At 36.5% G+C, this 15,225-nt stretch overlaps 1 protein-coding gene across 1 annotated transcript in view; it reads right to left on the bottom strand.

The window, feature by feature from the left end:
- Window positions 1–15,225, bottom strand: part of WDR88 (WD repeat domain 88) — a 60,616-nt gene that overhangs the window by 35,229 nt on the left and 10,162 nt on the right. Inside the window, exons 3-4 of the mRNA XM_074211487.1 lie at window positions 6,450–6,538; window positions 1,230–1,293 (exon numbers count right to left, since the gene is read on the bottom strand). Coding sequence (XP_074067588.1) covers window positions 1,230–1,293; window positions 6,450–6,538 — 153 coding nt within the window. The remainder of the gene's footprint in view (window positions 1–1,229; window positions 1,294–6,449; window positions 6,539–15,225) is intronic.

Raw genomic sequence — 15,225 nt, 5'->3', positions numbered from 1 at the left:
TTCTCTTAATGGTTTTAGTTACAGTTATCATCATGGTACCTGAACTGAGGAGACAAGAATATTGATCCAGTAGTGTTAGAAAGTATTATCTTATGTTCATTCTCTTGTTGTTATCTCATGTACAAAGCACACCTCAAATAGCATACTGATTTTTTAAAGATTTTTTTCTGCAGATATCTTTCATATTTCCTTCTAGGTTCATCTCATCATATCCAAAGATTTACCACATTCTGCCAATTCTTCCATCAAAATTTTCTCCACTCTCACAACCATTCATCTCTATAGTGAGGACCCTGATCAATGTAAATACAGCTTATTGCTTGATTTCCTTCTATCTGATCTGCAAAACTCCAGAATCTTCCTTTTTTAATCCATTCTGCACATGACTGTCAACCTCATCTTTCTTTTTTTTTAGGGTTTTTTTTGCAAGGCAAATGGGGTTAAGTGGCTTGCCCAAGGCCACACAGCTAGGTAATTATTAAGTGTCTGAGACCAGATTTGAACCCAGGTACTCCTGACTCCAAGGCCGGTGCTTTATCCACTACACCACCTAGCCACCCCTAACCTCATCTTTCTTGAACATTATTATTATCATGTTACTCCCATCCTTATTTGTTTCCAGCTTCCTGCAAGAGCCACTACAAACTCTACCTGACTTTCAAGACCCTCCACAAGATCCCACTTGTACCATCAGATTTGATTTCCTATTAATACTCAACAAATGCTTCACTTCAGCTAGGTCAGTCTTCTCACTGTCCAGTAAATATATTTTATTCATTCCTTGTTACTTTCTACTTCCATTCTGTTGTTCATAAGGTTCTCCTCTCCCCCCCACCAAATTCCCTTCCTAGTCCCTTCTGCTCATCCAAATTCTTCCCATTCTTTAAAACTCTGCTCAAGAGCAATGTCCTCTATGAAGTCTTCCTTGACTCCACGACTTATGAAGTCTACTTGTTTACTATTTCATGTATGAATGTCTTGTCTCCCTGTGTAGCTTGTGATGGTCTAGAGAGTCAGGACATATCTTATACTTCTGTTTCCCCAAAAGATAGTTGAGCATAGAATCAATCACTTAACATATATTCAGCAAATCTCCATTGATTGGTTGGGTCAATACCCATGTTACTATGAAAATAAGATAAAGATCACTATCATTGTAATATACCAAATGTCCAATCAGAGATAAACCAGGTTTCCTGGACAAGAAAAAGAAAAATAGCAATACAGACCAGAACTTGTCCTCTTTCCATATCCCAAGCCTTTATTGTTTTATCAAAGGATGATGTAATGACTCTGAAAACAAAAATAAAATCATATGCTTTAGTAGATATGGTAAAGATTGTATTCCTTGAGCCTATAAATAGGTACTTAGAAAGGTACCTAATTCTTAATTAAGGATTTTCATTTTTCAGAAAAAAAATTACTTCTTAAACTGTTTAATATTAAAGACTATTAGAACCTATCAAAACAACACAGACAATGAAGTTTTCATTACATTTATTCTAAAAAATTCATTTACAGGGGACAGCTAGGTGGCACAGTGGATAGAGTACCGGCCCTGGAGACAGGAGTGAGTTCAAATCTAGTCTCTGACATATAATAATTGCCTAGCTATGTGACCTTAGGCAAATTACTTAACCCCACTGCCTTGTAAAAACTAAAAAAATAACAAGAAGAATTCACTTACAAAATACTGTAGTAACTCATTTCTTAACAAATTTGTTATTTCAGTGGTAAAAGAAACTTACAGTGAAGAAAACTCCTTCTATCAACTCAAATAAGTACCTGCTTTACAATTTGTAATCTTGGAAAGTTACCTGAGGCACTGAGAGATGAAGCTACTTGTTCAGGATCACATAGCTAATATATGTCAAGACTTCAACCTAGATTTTTCGTGAATCCAAGGCTGGCTCTCTAGCCACTATACCACCTTTCATCTCTGACTCATTTGATTTTGATTCCTCAGTTATCATTAACTTGTCAACAGTCTTTCAGCAGCCATGATATTTGCCATTCCCATATAAATTCTCCCACCAACTATTTCAATTGCTGTACAAATCTGTCATTTCAATTGCCATACAAATACAAATCCTATTAACCACAATGCTATATGTTACCCCAAGTAAACTACTATAAACTAGTAGAATACACACACATTTTTATAGAATCACAGCATACTAGAGCTGAAAAGGGCACTTAGAGATTTAGTCTAATCACCTTTCATAGACAGGGATAGTAAGGCCCAGAGACATGGACTGATTTTCCCATATAAAATTCACTTAGATTTTTTTGTAGAATCTAAATGACTTTATATTTGTAATATAGAAACATTGTTTATGATGGATGCTAAAGCAGTTGTCATTGTATAATTTTTTATTCAAAAAGTTTTAGTTTGTAACACATTATAGACAAATTAATCTCAAAAGCAACACAGTAATGTTGTCATTCTCTAGTCTGACAGCAGCCTGATTTTGTGATTTTATAATTATGACCTTTCTTGAATCATGAACATTTGTTATAATTTGCTATCTACTCTGAAATTCATGCCTATTATGCAAAGCCTTTATTTCTTTCTCTACTCATATGTCTATAAGTTTTGTTTGTTTTTTTAATTGGGGAGTAATTGAACAGATGGCTCCTTTTTTCTGACTTTTGTTCTTATTGTACATTTCAAATTGGATGTCCTGTAGGCATCTCACACTCAACATTTCCAAAGTAGAATTTTACTGCTCTTTCAAATTCCCTTTTACTATCCAAGGTGAATTCCAGTCTTCTAGATTCCCACTCTCAATTTTCAAAATCTTCCATCTCTTCTTCCATAACATCTCTTTAAAATATGTCCTGCTTACTCACACAGTCACCACCATAATAATGGCCCTCATCATTTCCCACCTGGACTATTGCAATAGTCTCTTATTTGGTCTCCCTTTGTCAAGCCTTTTTCCTCTTCATTCCATCCTCTATTAAAGTGATTTTCCTGAAGTGCAGATCTGACCATGTCGCCATCACCTTTCTCCCACCCCCATTCAATAAACTTCAGTGGCTCTCTTTTACCTATTGGATCAAATATAAACTTCTCTGTCATTTAAAGCCCTTTACTACTATCCCAAGTCATTTTTTCCCCATCCCCTATACCTAGAATTTTCTATCTCATCTCAATTTACTAGTTTCCCTGACTTCCTAGTTCTAATTAAAATTCCATCTTCTCTAGGAAGCCTTTCCCAACTACTTGTAATTCCAGTGCCTTCCTTCTTTCCTATTTCATCAGTATATAGGTTGTTTGTTTGATCAGGACTGTCTTTCACTGTAGCATAGTAGATGCTTAATAAAGTTATATTGTCGAGGGGATGTCCATCAATTGGGGAATGGTTTAATAAAATGTGGTATATGTATGTATGTGAAGGAACACCATTGTTCTATTAGAAACTAGGAGGGATGGGAATTCAGGAAAGCCTGGAAGGATTTGCATGAACTGATGCTGAGTGAGATGAGCAGAACCAGAAGAACATTGTACACCCTAACAGCAACATGGGGGTGATGATTAATGGACTCGCTCATTCTATCAGTGCAACAATCAGGCACAATTCTGGGGTATCTGTGATTGAGAATAACATCTGTATCCAGAGAAAGAATTGTGGAGTTTGAACAAAAACCAAAGACTATTATTACCTTTAATTTTTTTTTTTTAAAAAAGCTATCTTATATAATTTTGCTATCTCTTATACTTTATTTTCCTTCCGTAAGGATATGATTTCTCTCTCATCACATTCAACTTAGATCATGTATACCATGGAAACAATGTAAAGACTAATAGACTGCCTTCTGTGGCGGGTGGGGGGAGGGAAGCAAGATTGGGGGGAAATTGTAAAATTAAAAATAAATAAATTTTGAAAAAATAAAAATATAAAAGTTATATTGACTGACTATTCCCTTTCTAGCTTTTCAGTGCTGATGCATATTATTTCCTTCCACACTCTGTGATCCAAGCTAATCTGACTTTCACAAAGGACACTCCTTATTACATCTCTATGACTTTGCATTAGCTGTCCCTCATTCCTCAAATGCATATCCTCTCCCCATTGATTCTTTGAAATCCCTGGTTTCCCTTAATAAACAATTCAATTACTAAAAGGTGTGTCCAACCCATGACCCTCAAAACCCATTGAAGAATTATTACATTTAATTATTATACTCATTAGTAATATAGGTTACATTGTAGTCATAAATATTAAATACTATATATGGACTTTGACAAGTTTTTATTGGACTACTTGGCCCAAAAAAGCTAAAATGTTGGACACCCATGTATGAAGCCTTCCCTGATTCCCCAAGCTTCTGATACTCTCCCTCTTAAAACTGAATACCTTATATTCATTTTTTATATATAAAAAAGTTTGGTCCTCTAGAGAGTGAAACATCTTCAGAAAAGAAAGTTCTAATAGAACTTTAACCAGAAATGCTATTTCTGATTGGGGGAAGGAAGGAAGGAAAAAAAATAGCTCTAATTTTTTCCCCCTTAGTTCTAATTCCTCTTTTACAACATGACTAATATGGAAATAAGTTAAACACAATTGTATGTGTACACCTTGGATGTATATATAGTCTCTCTTGTTTGAATAAAAGCTACTTAAGGGAAAAGACTTTTTTTTCTGCTTTTTTTCCTTGTATTCCTAGTACCTGGCATATAATTAGTGCTTAATAACTTTTGAAAACAAGAATACATGGTGCTTCTTGTGATGCATATTTCTAATTTCTCCTTGAAAGAAAAACAATTCCATAATGTTTTCTTATAACTGTCATTTTCCATATGAAAATTTGCTTTCTTTTATTCCAATAAACTAATTCTGGTTGTTGGGGTTTTGAAGATTCATTTCAGCACAAATAGTGATAAATATGTCAGATATATCACAGAATTCAGTAAATCTTCTACTTTTAAAAATAATTCTTAGGAGACTAGTCCGAGTTCTGCATTAACTAGCTATATGACACTCCCCTTCTCAACAAATTCCAATGGTTCCTAATACCTCAAAGATAAAAAAAAAAGATCCTCTGCTTCGAAGTTAAATTCTTCTTAATTTGGCTTTTTTATTACCTTTCTGGTCTTCTTCCACTTTACTCCATACACTCTACAATCTAGCAGTGCTGGCCTAACTGCTATTTTTGTATATTCCACCTCCTTCTCTGTACTTTCAATCTGTCTCCCAAGCCTAGAATGTTCTACCTCTTCAACTCTACCTCTTAGCTCCTTTGACTTCCTTCAAGACTCTCAAATCCCACCTTCTCTAGGATGTCTTGACCAGTTCACTCTACTACTAATGCCTTAATGAGGTCTGATGACAGAGAGTGAATGTAAATAGCAATCATTTCTGTCTTGGCCAGAAACTCTGAGGGTCTTCCCCTCCCAGGTTGATTTTTTTTTTGACCAGATAAAAGAGGCTATTTTTTTGCCTCATTTCTTTCTTATCTAGTCTTAATCACTGAATGGCCATTGTCTCAGTCAAATTTGTTAAAGTCTTGTTAAAGACCTTAGCTTTAAAAGTCCAGGCCTCTCACTGAATCCAGAGTCATCTCCAGTTGTCCTGATCTATATTTGGCCACTGGATTCAGATGACTCTAGAGGAGAAAGTGAGGCTGATGACAGCACAGCATCCCCTCATTCAAATGCAAATCACTTGCTTGTGATGGCATCACTTCCCTGAAGTCATGGTCCTCTTTGAGGACAAAAGATAAACAAGGTGTCTTGCATGTATCTATTTCTTTGCTTATTGTCTCCCTCATTAAGATGTGAGTTCCTCCATGGCAAGAGCTGTTTTTACCTTTATCTTCATATACCCAACATTTGCACAGCCCTGGCAAGTGATACGTACATACTTTTTGTTTTGTTTTTTTGCGAGGCAGTGGGGTTAAGTGACTTGCCCAAGGTCACGCAGCTAGGTACTTAATAAGTGTCTAAGACCAAATTTGAACTCAGGTCTTTCTGACTCCAGGGTCGGTGCCTTATCCACTGCGCCACCTAGCTGCCCCATATACATGCTTAATAAATGCTTTTTAATTGATTAATAAATGCTTTCCCCCTCTGGATCTCAGTTTCCATCTCTATAAAATAAGATAAATGATCACTAAGATCTATTTCAACTCTAATCTTTATAAGGAATCAAACAGAAATAATATTCAAAAGATAGTTTAAAATAGCTATTTGTAATCATAAATAATAACAATTCCTTGAAGGCTGATAAGAGTATTAATTTTTTCAAAATATTTCTACAGTTATCATAACAACAGTAACCAACACCACAGGGAAATATCAATAAAAGTCTAGTAAAAGGGAGTCAAAATGTCCACTTTTTTTCCTATTTGTAGAAAAAAAATTTAGTGACATTACTGTACCATAAGCAGTATCATTTTCTTTGTTGTATTTTACTGACCCATAAAATACAAGCAAAAGTCACCTCTTGCTATCTGCTGTCAGGCTACATTCTGAAATAGGAGCTGTATGACTGTCTTCAAAATCATGAATGTTAACTCCTGTGGCAGCATCCTCAAATAAATGAAAGGAAGTATCATTAGGAAGTGTTTTTACTGAAACTGTTAAAAAGAAAATGTCACATACATTAAACATCTTAACTTTAGTTATTTAAATTAGGTTAGTGCTAGGATTGGACTGTGAAGATTCACTTAACCCTTAGAAGTTAATTTTTTGAATTTCTAATGAGAACAAGAAGAAAAGAAAAAAGGAGTAAAGAAAGTAAAAACAAATAGCACTGTGCATAGAAAACACTTCTACAAGTAGCTAATAAGAAATTATGATGTGACTATAGATCTTATGAGTTTTCTGAAAATTGTATAGAAAAGAGATCACATTTGTAACCATACCTTCTGTTTCAATAATTTGAAAAGGTATTTTCATTTCCAAATAATATTTCTTTTTTTTTTTAGGTTTTTGCAAGGCAAACGGGGTTAAGTGGCTTGCCCAAGTCCACACAGCTAGGTAATTATTAAGTGTCTGAGACCAGATTTGAACCCAGGTACTCCTGACTCCAGGGCCGGTGCTTTATCCACTGTGCCACCTAGCCGCCCCCTCCAAATAATATTTCTTAAAAAATATCAGACTTTAGAATCTGATAATTTCTCTAGCAGACCAAGAGTTGTCAGTCTTAACTAAACCAATTTGTGATGAAAGTAAATGGAGAGGAGCAGCTAGGTAGCATCGTGGATAGAACACCAGTCCTGGAGTCAGGAGTACCTGAGTTCAAATCTGACCTCAGACACGTACTAATTACCTAGCTGTGTGGCCTTGGGCAAGCCACTTAACCCCATTGCCTTGCAACCCCCCCCCCCCCCTCAAAAAGAAAGTCAGAGTAAATGGAGAAGGGCTATGACCTGAGCGGATGATGGTTAGCCTTTTTCTTTATGATCTTTTTATTCCCTTTCTCTAGTGTTGATTAACACCCCTGTCTACTCTCCTAGAAACAGCTTCAAAGTTCCTGTGAACCCATCACATCATGTGGGCTGCCCATTTCTGAAATTTGCAGAAGCAAATGATCATTCTATCTGGCCTATTTAGGGGCAGAGACTTCATCTCTTAAGTCCAGCCTAGCATGTTCTCTAAGAGAAAATAAAGCTACTTCCTACTCTGCACTGAGAGAAAGTACATTTCTACTTCTCAGGGAAGAATTGAACTCAATTATTTTACTACAAGATGATGAATGAAGAGAGAAATTATTATTTAATAAAGAGAAAAGAATTATTGTCCCATCATGAAGAACAAGATCAAAAGTTGGTATACCATATAGTATAGATGAAATAGTATAGTGAAAAAACTATATCTTCTAAATAAATTTGTTTTGGCAATATCTGACAAAATGTATCTGCAGGAAAACATTGTAACTATATCTGGTCAAAATAACAAGCACATGATGATGATTGCACTTTACATTTCAATGTGATTTTTAACTTTTTTAAAGTTAACTTTTCCAACAACCAAGAAGGAGGGCAGGTTTTATGATCTCCATTTTAATTAAATACAATAAGCATTTATTAAGTGACTACTATTTACAAGAAATCATATTGGACACTGGAGACACAAAGGAAAAACTAAAAAAAAAAATGGCCCCTACCTTCAAGTAGCTTACATTCTTCTGGAGATTCCAACATTTACACAAATGAATAAATGTAATGGGGATATCATTTTCTTATACCCTGTTGAGTGTTAAATCTGTGTCTTAGGGCTACACTCTGGCACAGGCCTTCATACCTGGCTTATCATGATAGCTTGCTAGTGGATCTGCCTGCCTCAAGTCTCTTCCCCCTTCAATCTATACTCCATTCAGTCGGTAAAATGATTTTCCTAAAATGCAGGTCTGACTATATCATTTTCCTATTCAACAAACTTCAGTAATTTCCTCCTGCCTGCCTCCGGGAGCAAACTCAAAATGCTCTGACATCTCAAAGTCCTCTGACATCACCTAGTCCCTTCCTACCTTTCCAATGTTCTTAATTTTATTCCCCAACACTTAATTTTTGATCCAGTGACATTGACCTTCTGGATCCACAGTATGGTTCCACAAATAAGGCACTCCATCTCTCAGCTGCAGGCATTTACTCTGGTTCTCCTCTATTCCTGCAACACTCTCACTCTCCCACTCAGAATACTGACTTCCCTGTCTTGCTTTAAGTCTCATCTAAAATTCTAACTTCTTCAGGAAGTTTTTCATATTGCTGCTTAATTCCAGTGCTTTCCCTCATAGCTTACTATTGTTCAGTCATTTTTCAGTCATGTCCGACTCTTTGTGATCCCACTTGGGATTTTCTTAGAAAGATACTGGAGTGTTTTGCAATGCCCATCTATAATTCATTTTACAAATGAGAAACTGAGGTAAACAGGACGAAGTGACTTGCCCAGGATCATAAAGCTAATAAGTGTCTGAGGACCCATTCTCCTGACTTCAAGCTCAACACTTTATTCATTGCACCACCTAGCTGCCCCTTCATAAAGCTTGCTTCGTTTTATATTTGTTTGCATATTGTCTTCCCCAACTGATTGTAAGCTCCTTGAAGACAAAGACTATCTTTTTGTCTCTTTTTGTATCTCTGGGTAAAGTGCCTGTAACATAATAGGTATTTAATAAATATTTATTGATTAGTTGATTAAAAACCTACTGTTGGTATTGTATTGCTGTTTTGCAATTAACTATATTTGTGTGATATTCATGTATCGCTATGATAAGTGTGTATACTTTGCATGTATTTTAAACTTATAGTATTGGGGAATATAGGTAAATTTGTCCAAATGTGCTCCAGTTAATTTGTGAAAGATAGAAAATGTATAAGTAGGGAAAGAATATGAGTGAATGATATTTGAAAGCCCAGGTTCTAATTATAGAAAAAAAAGAGGTGCTAAATTAACTAAAATTGTGGCCATACGAGGCAATCACTTTATGAAGTGTGAACAACTATCTCCACTGGAATTCTAGAAAGTCTGACCAAGTAGATGAGCAGAAACTTGGCCATAGTTCTTTAAAAGTCTAGACTGCTGGTACTATTGGAGTTGAAGCTGGGACCAGAAATGGAAGAAGCCAGATCCTGACAAGACAATAAATTTTATGGAGCTGGAAGAGAAGGCGGCAGATGAAAAACACAAAGGAAGCTATCACAAATAAAGGGGCCAGGACTACAGAAATGAGGCATGGAGGAATGTCAGGATATGATTTGTGTTACTTCAAAGTAATTTGAAGGACAAACCACTATAACAATAGGGGATGTTGTGAGGATGAATCAGGAAAGGTTTCCTAGAAAAGGGAGCATCTAAGCAGCATCCTGGAAGAAATCAATGATTCTAAGAGACAGATGAGGAAAACATGCATTCAAGGCTCAGGGATCAGCTTAGGCAAAAAGTAAGTTCAGGTAACAGCTAGTAAGACCAGTTTGACTGAAATATGAAGGTGAACTAGGGATCAAAAGGCAAGTGAGAGCCAAGTTCTGGAGGAATGTTACCCTAGAGGTAATCAGGAATCCCTGAAGATTGTTTAGCAAAGGAATGTCATGGGGTACATGTGCTTGAGAAAAATTGTTTTGGCAGCTGTGTAGGGAAGAGGGGAGAAGTTGGAAAGAGTGATCTATTAGGAGAGTACTGTAATAGCCTAAGCAAAAGGCAACAAAAGCCTAAACTAAGATGGTTATATGAAAGACAAAGACTAGGGAAGGAGTTGCAACTCTGTGGAGGGAGGAGGTAAAAGTCAAAAATGTCTTCAAGGTTGTAAATTTGGTGATTAGGAGGAGAGTGGAATGAGAGATAATGAATTACATTTTGGACGTGATGCATTTGAGATGGAAATGCCCAGCAGGGAGTCCAGGAGAAAAATATGGGTTGGATATATATAGCCTTAGGAGTCCCTTTTACACACTTTGCTATCTAATCAAATAGACTTTCTCATTGTTCCTAATAAACACTATTAACTATCTTAAAACTACTTGCCCTAGTTATCCCTCATTGCCTTCTCACTACTGCAACTTTTTCTGATCCCCCAGACATTAGTAGCTTCTCCCCCCCCAAATGCTTTACATTTATTTTGTGTAAGCTTATATGTGTAAATATTATATTCCTTAACAGATTCTTGAGATTTTAGGCACAGCCCAGTGCTTATCACAGTGCTTGACACGTGACAGGCTTTCATAAATGCTAACTGATTGTGGAATCAACATAGAAATGAGCATTGAACCAATGAGAAATTATGAGATCACCAAGCTAAAAACTGGGAAGAAAGAGAAGCACTCATTTTGTGACAAACACACTAAGTGAGGAAATGGATAATAATCTTTCAAAGGACACTGATGTGTTCTCAGAGAGCCATATCATGGGAACCAAGGAAGAAAAGATTATTTAAGAGGAGGGAGTGGCAGCAGTGTCAAAAAACTGTAAGTAGAATAAGGTCTGATTTAACAGTAAAATACTATTGGTGTCCTTGGGAAGAACAGTTTGATTCCAGGTTTGAGATTGTAAACCAAAATGCCAAAAATTGAGGAGAGAAAAGGGGGTGGAGAACTCAATGCATTCAAATGTGATTTTGTGTGGAAGTTTGGCTGTGAAGGGATGGAAAAGTCGATTGAAAGTTGTTTTTTTTCTTTAATGAGGGAGAATATATTGGGGGAGTAGGGAAAATCTTTGCATCAAATAATTTTGATCAGGGTTTCATATGTAAGATAAGTAGTGAATTAACACGCTCATGTAACCAAAGTCAATCTCTTAAAAAGGATCCAAAGATATAAACAATTCCCAAAAGAACTGTAATAATAATATAAAACATTATAACTCATTAAGAGAAATGTGAATTAAAAGAATGCTGAGATTTCTAATTTCAGCATATTTAAAAATATGACAGAAGAGAGAAACAGATAATGTTAGCAGGGGTATAGAAATACAGTGTGTCTAGCTTGGCTTGAGTTTTGAATTGACCCAACTATTCCGGACACCAATTTGGAATTAAGCTTTTAAAAAGTGACTAAAATGTTCATATGACTTGACTCTAAAATGTTCATATGCTTTAACTCAGATGTTATTGCTAGGTATACAGCCCAAAGAAGTCAGAAAGAGTTATATTCCAAAGTACTTTTTGAGGAGTTAAGAACCTAAAATAGAACAGATGTCCATCCATTGAGGAATGACTAAACAAATTTGACATATAAAGGTAATAGAATATTATTGTACCTCAAGAAATAATAAAATGAATTCAGAAAAACACAGATAGATGAACTGATGCAGAATGAAGCAAGCAAAACCAGGAAACCAATATACAGAAAAACCACAATGTAAACAGAAACTACAATAAAATGAAACCAAATATGATGTAATTAATATGATTCCATTAGTATAGCTAGTTCCCCTGTGTGGAAATCCCTTCTGGCAATGAAAATCAGTCATTACTCTACAATTTATAGTTCTGGAACACTGATATTTTTAAAGGGACCCCCCCCCCACCATCTACTATAGCCTATCTCTTTTTACTGTGTAATGACAACCAAACCTGAAGATGGAAAAGTAAACTATACTTCCTTCACTGGAGAGGTTGGGGACCTTGATTGTGTAATATTGCATATGCTATCAGATGAGACTGATATATTAGTTTTTTTTCTTTCTTTAAACTTTAGTACTTTCTGAGGAGGGGAGAAGAGGAGTAGAAACATTTGGAAATTAATGAGATATAAAAACAATGATGAAAATGACTTCTGAGATGGGGCATGGGGATAAAGAAAAAAAGTGCTTATGGCCTCACTTTTCTTAGAAAATATGAAGGTGAGATACTCTCTAAGGACTGGGACAAGGGTGACATAAGGGATTTATGGTGAGAAGTCTTAGAATAACTTTTATAAGGACAGAATTGATCAAGGAAAAAAATTCCTATTCAGAAGTAAAGGCTCAAATGAGACTGGATCATATAAATGTATAGTAGACCCTGTCCGCACAGTTGAATGAATCCCTCCACTGGTATTTAGCAACATATGAGTAGGAGTGAAGGAAGGTAGAAGGTAAAGGTAACCTGGAGCTGGGGAATGGCAAGGCATGCATGGCAACAGGACAGAGGGAAAAGTTATTCAAGTATATAAAACAGTATAATTCCTTGAGTTTGATTATCCATGGGGTCAAGACTTTAAGAAGAAAATAAGGCCAGAACAAAGGAGAGAAGGAAATGAGAAGGTAGTATAAGGAAGGGGAGTGTTGCAAAGATGATAAAAAGGTTTGGGAGTTACATTGTTAGTGGAGCTGTGAATTCATCCAACCTTTCTGAAGAGCAATTTGGATTTACACCCAAAGGGCCACAAAAATGTGCATACCCTTTGATCCAGCCATAGCACTACTGGGTCAATACCCTGAAGAGATGATGAAAAAGGGTAAAAATATCACTTGTACAAAAATATTCATAGTAGACCTGTTTGTGTTGGCAAAGAATTGGAAATTGAGTGAATGTCCATCAATTGGGGAATGGCTTAATAAACTATGGTATATGTATATGATGGAACACTATTGTTCTATTAGAAACCAGGAGGGATGGGAATTCAGGGAAGCCTGGAAGGATTTGCATGAACTGATGCTGGGTGAGATGAGCAGAACCAGAAGAACATTGTACACACTCTAACAGCAACATGGGCATGATGATCAACCTTAATGAATTTGCTCATTCCATCAGTGCAACAATCAGGCACAATTTTGGGCTCTCTGCTATGGAGAATACCATCTGTGTCCAGAGAAAGAATTGTGGAGTTTGAACAAAGATCAAAAACTGTTACCTTTAATTTAAAAAAGAAACTATCTAATTATGCAGTTTTGCTATCTCTTATACTTTTTTTCCCTTAAGGATATGATTTCTCTCTCATCACATTCAACTTAGATCAATGTATACCATGGAAACAATGTAGACTAACAGACTGCCTTCTGTGGGGAGTGGGGGGAGGGAAGCAAGATTAGGGGAAAAATTGTAAATTTTTTTTTATTTTTAGATTTTTCAAAGCAATGGGGTTAAGTGGCTTGCCCAAGGCCACACATCTAGGTAATTATTCAGTGTTTGAGGCCGGATTTGAACTCTGGTACTCCTGACTCCAAGGCCAGCGCCACCTAGCCTCCCAAAATTGTAAAATTTAAAATAAATAAATCAATTAAAAAAATATTTAGAGGGTGGCTAGGTGGTGCAGTGGATAAAGCATTGGCCTTGGAGTCAGGAGTACCAGAGTTCAAATCCGGCCTCAGACACTGAATAATTACCTAGCTGTGTGGCCTTGGGCAAGCCACTTAATCCCATTTGCCTTGCAAAAAAAACCTAAAAAAAAATATTTAGGAGTAATACAAAAGATTAACTTTAGAAAGAGGAATTTCAAAAAAAATCAAGATCATCATAATTTCATATACTGATGGGACAGAGTGACCTGGGGAAGGGACTGATTTTGACTCCCAAACCTCAAGAAGAGAGCCACACAAGCAGTACTTGTAGAAGAAAGAACTCAGTAGCCAACGAAGAATCCAAGAGCCTTCTGAGAGATTAAACCTGACATTACCTCCAAGGAGATCTGGACTATTATAGTCATGCTATTAATGCAATGGGAACTAGAGCTACAGGGATGCACAGTTCTGAGATGGCAAAAGTCAATCTAAGGGACCAATATGATCCAGATACACCTACTTTCTAAGTTACTCTCTCCAAATTAACTGAGCATGCTTTTCCCATGTATATTGCTTTCAATTCAGACCTAATTCATAAACCCCTGTAGGCCAGGAGAAATGATAGACTCCGTATATTTATTTAAAACTAACAAATAGAGATGATAAGGGAGAGATTGGACCTTATTCTAGGAAGACAAACAGTTTGGTCAGTGAGAGTTAATCAGGTCTGGAGTCATAAAGACAAATTAAGAGAGTGGTATTAGACCAAATAAGCCAGGCATGTGAATTTGGGATTCTTCCTCTCCTAGAAAGAAATTACTAGCCAGTGAGAGTGGCAGGCTGCAGTGGAACTTTGCGTGGGTAAGCGTGCATTCATTTTCAAACCTACAGGCTGGCTGCCAGTGCCAGATGAATGAAAGAAAAGCCCCACCTCGAGAGGTGACAGTTGCAAGCTGCGTACACAGGAGCTTAGCCTGGTTCTTTCTCACTAGCACCACCTGCTGCCTAAACAGTAACAGGCAATGCTAAAATCTAAAATGAGGAGAGTAGTCAGAACAGAGGAATACAGGTGATGGGGTATTCCAGGCATAGAGGATGACAAAGCATGAATGACAATAGAACAAAAAGAAAAAAATATTCAAGAATATAGGTCAGTATGAACCTAAAGGTAACTGAAATGGAGGAAAATACAGACCATGGGGATTGAAATGATGAATTAATTTGGAAGCCAGGTAATTCCAGGAATCAAGTATAATTCTAGGAATCATGAAGTATTGAAGGCAAGTGTTGGCTTACAGAAGACAACTGTGAGCTAGGTACTCAGTCTCCTTGTGGAAGGAGAGAAAATTATCTGGAGGTCAATTATAACAGCTTAATTACTGGTGTGTGCCCAAGGTCACATATCAAGATGATAAAAACAGGATCAGAAGCCAGTTTTCCTGTCATTTTATGGATAGGAATCAGCAAATACCAAAAGGGCCAGGGTGGATGAGGCATGAAACTTCCTTAGTATGAAATGAGAATCAACAGGGAGGCACATTTTGGATTAGTGAGAGCTGCCTGGAATTGGATTGGAA

The sequence above is a fragment of the Macrotis lagotis genome, chromosome 1, assembly GCF_037893015.1.
Source record: "Macrotis lagotis isolate mMagLag1 chromosome 1, bilby.v1.9.chrom.fasta, whole genome shotgun sequence".
Taxonomy (NCBI): Eukaryota; Metazoa; Chordata; class Mammalia; order Peramelemorphia; family Peramelidae; genus Macrotis; species Macrotis lagotis.
This window is presented reverse-complemented; position numbering and strand designations above follow the sequence as displayed.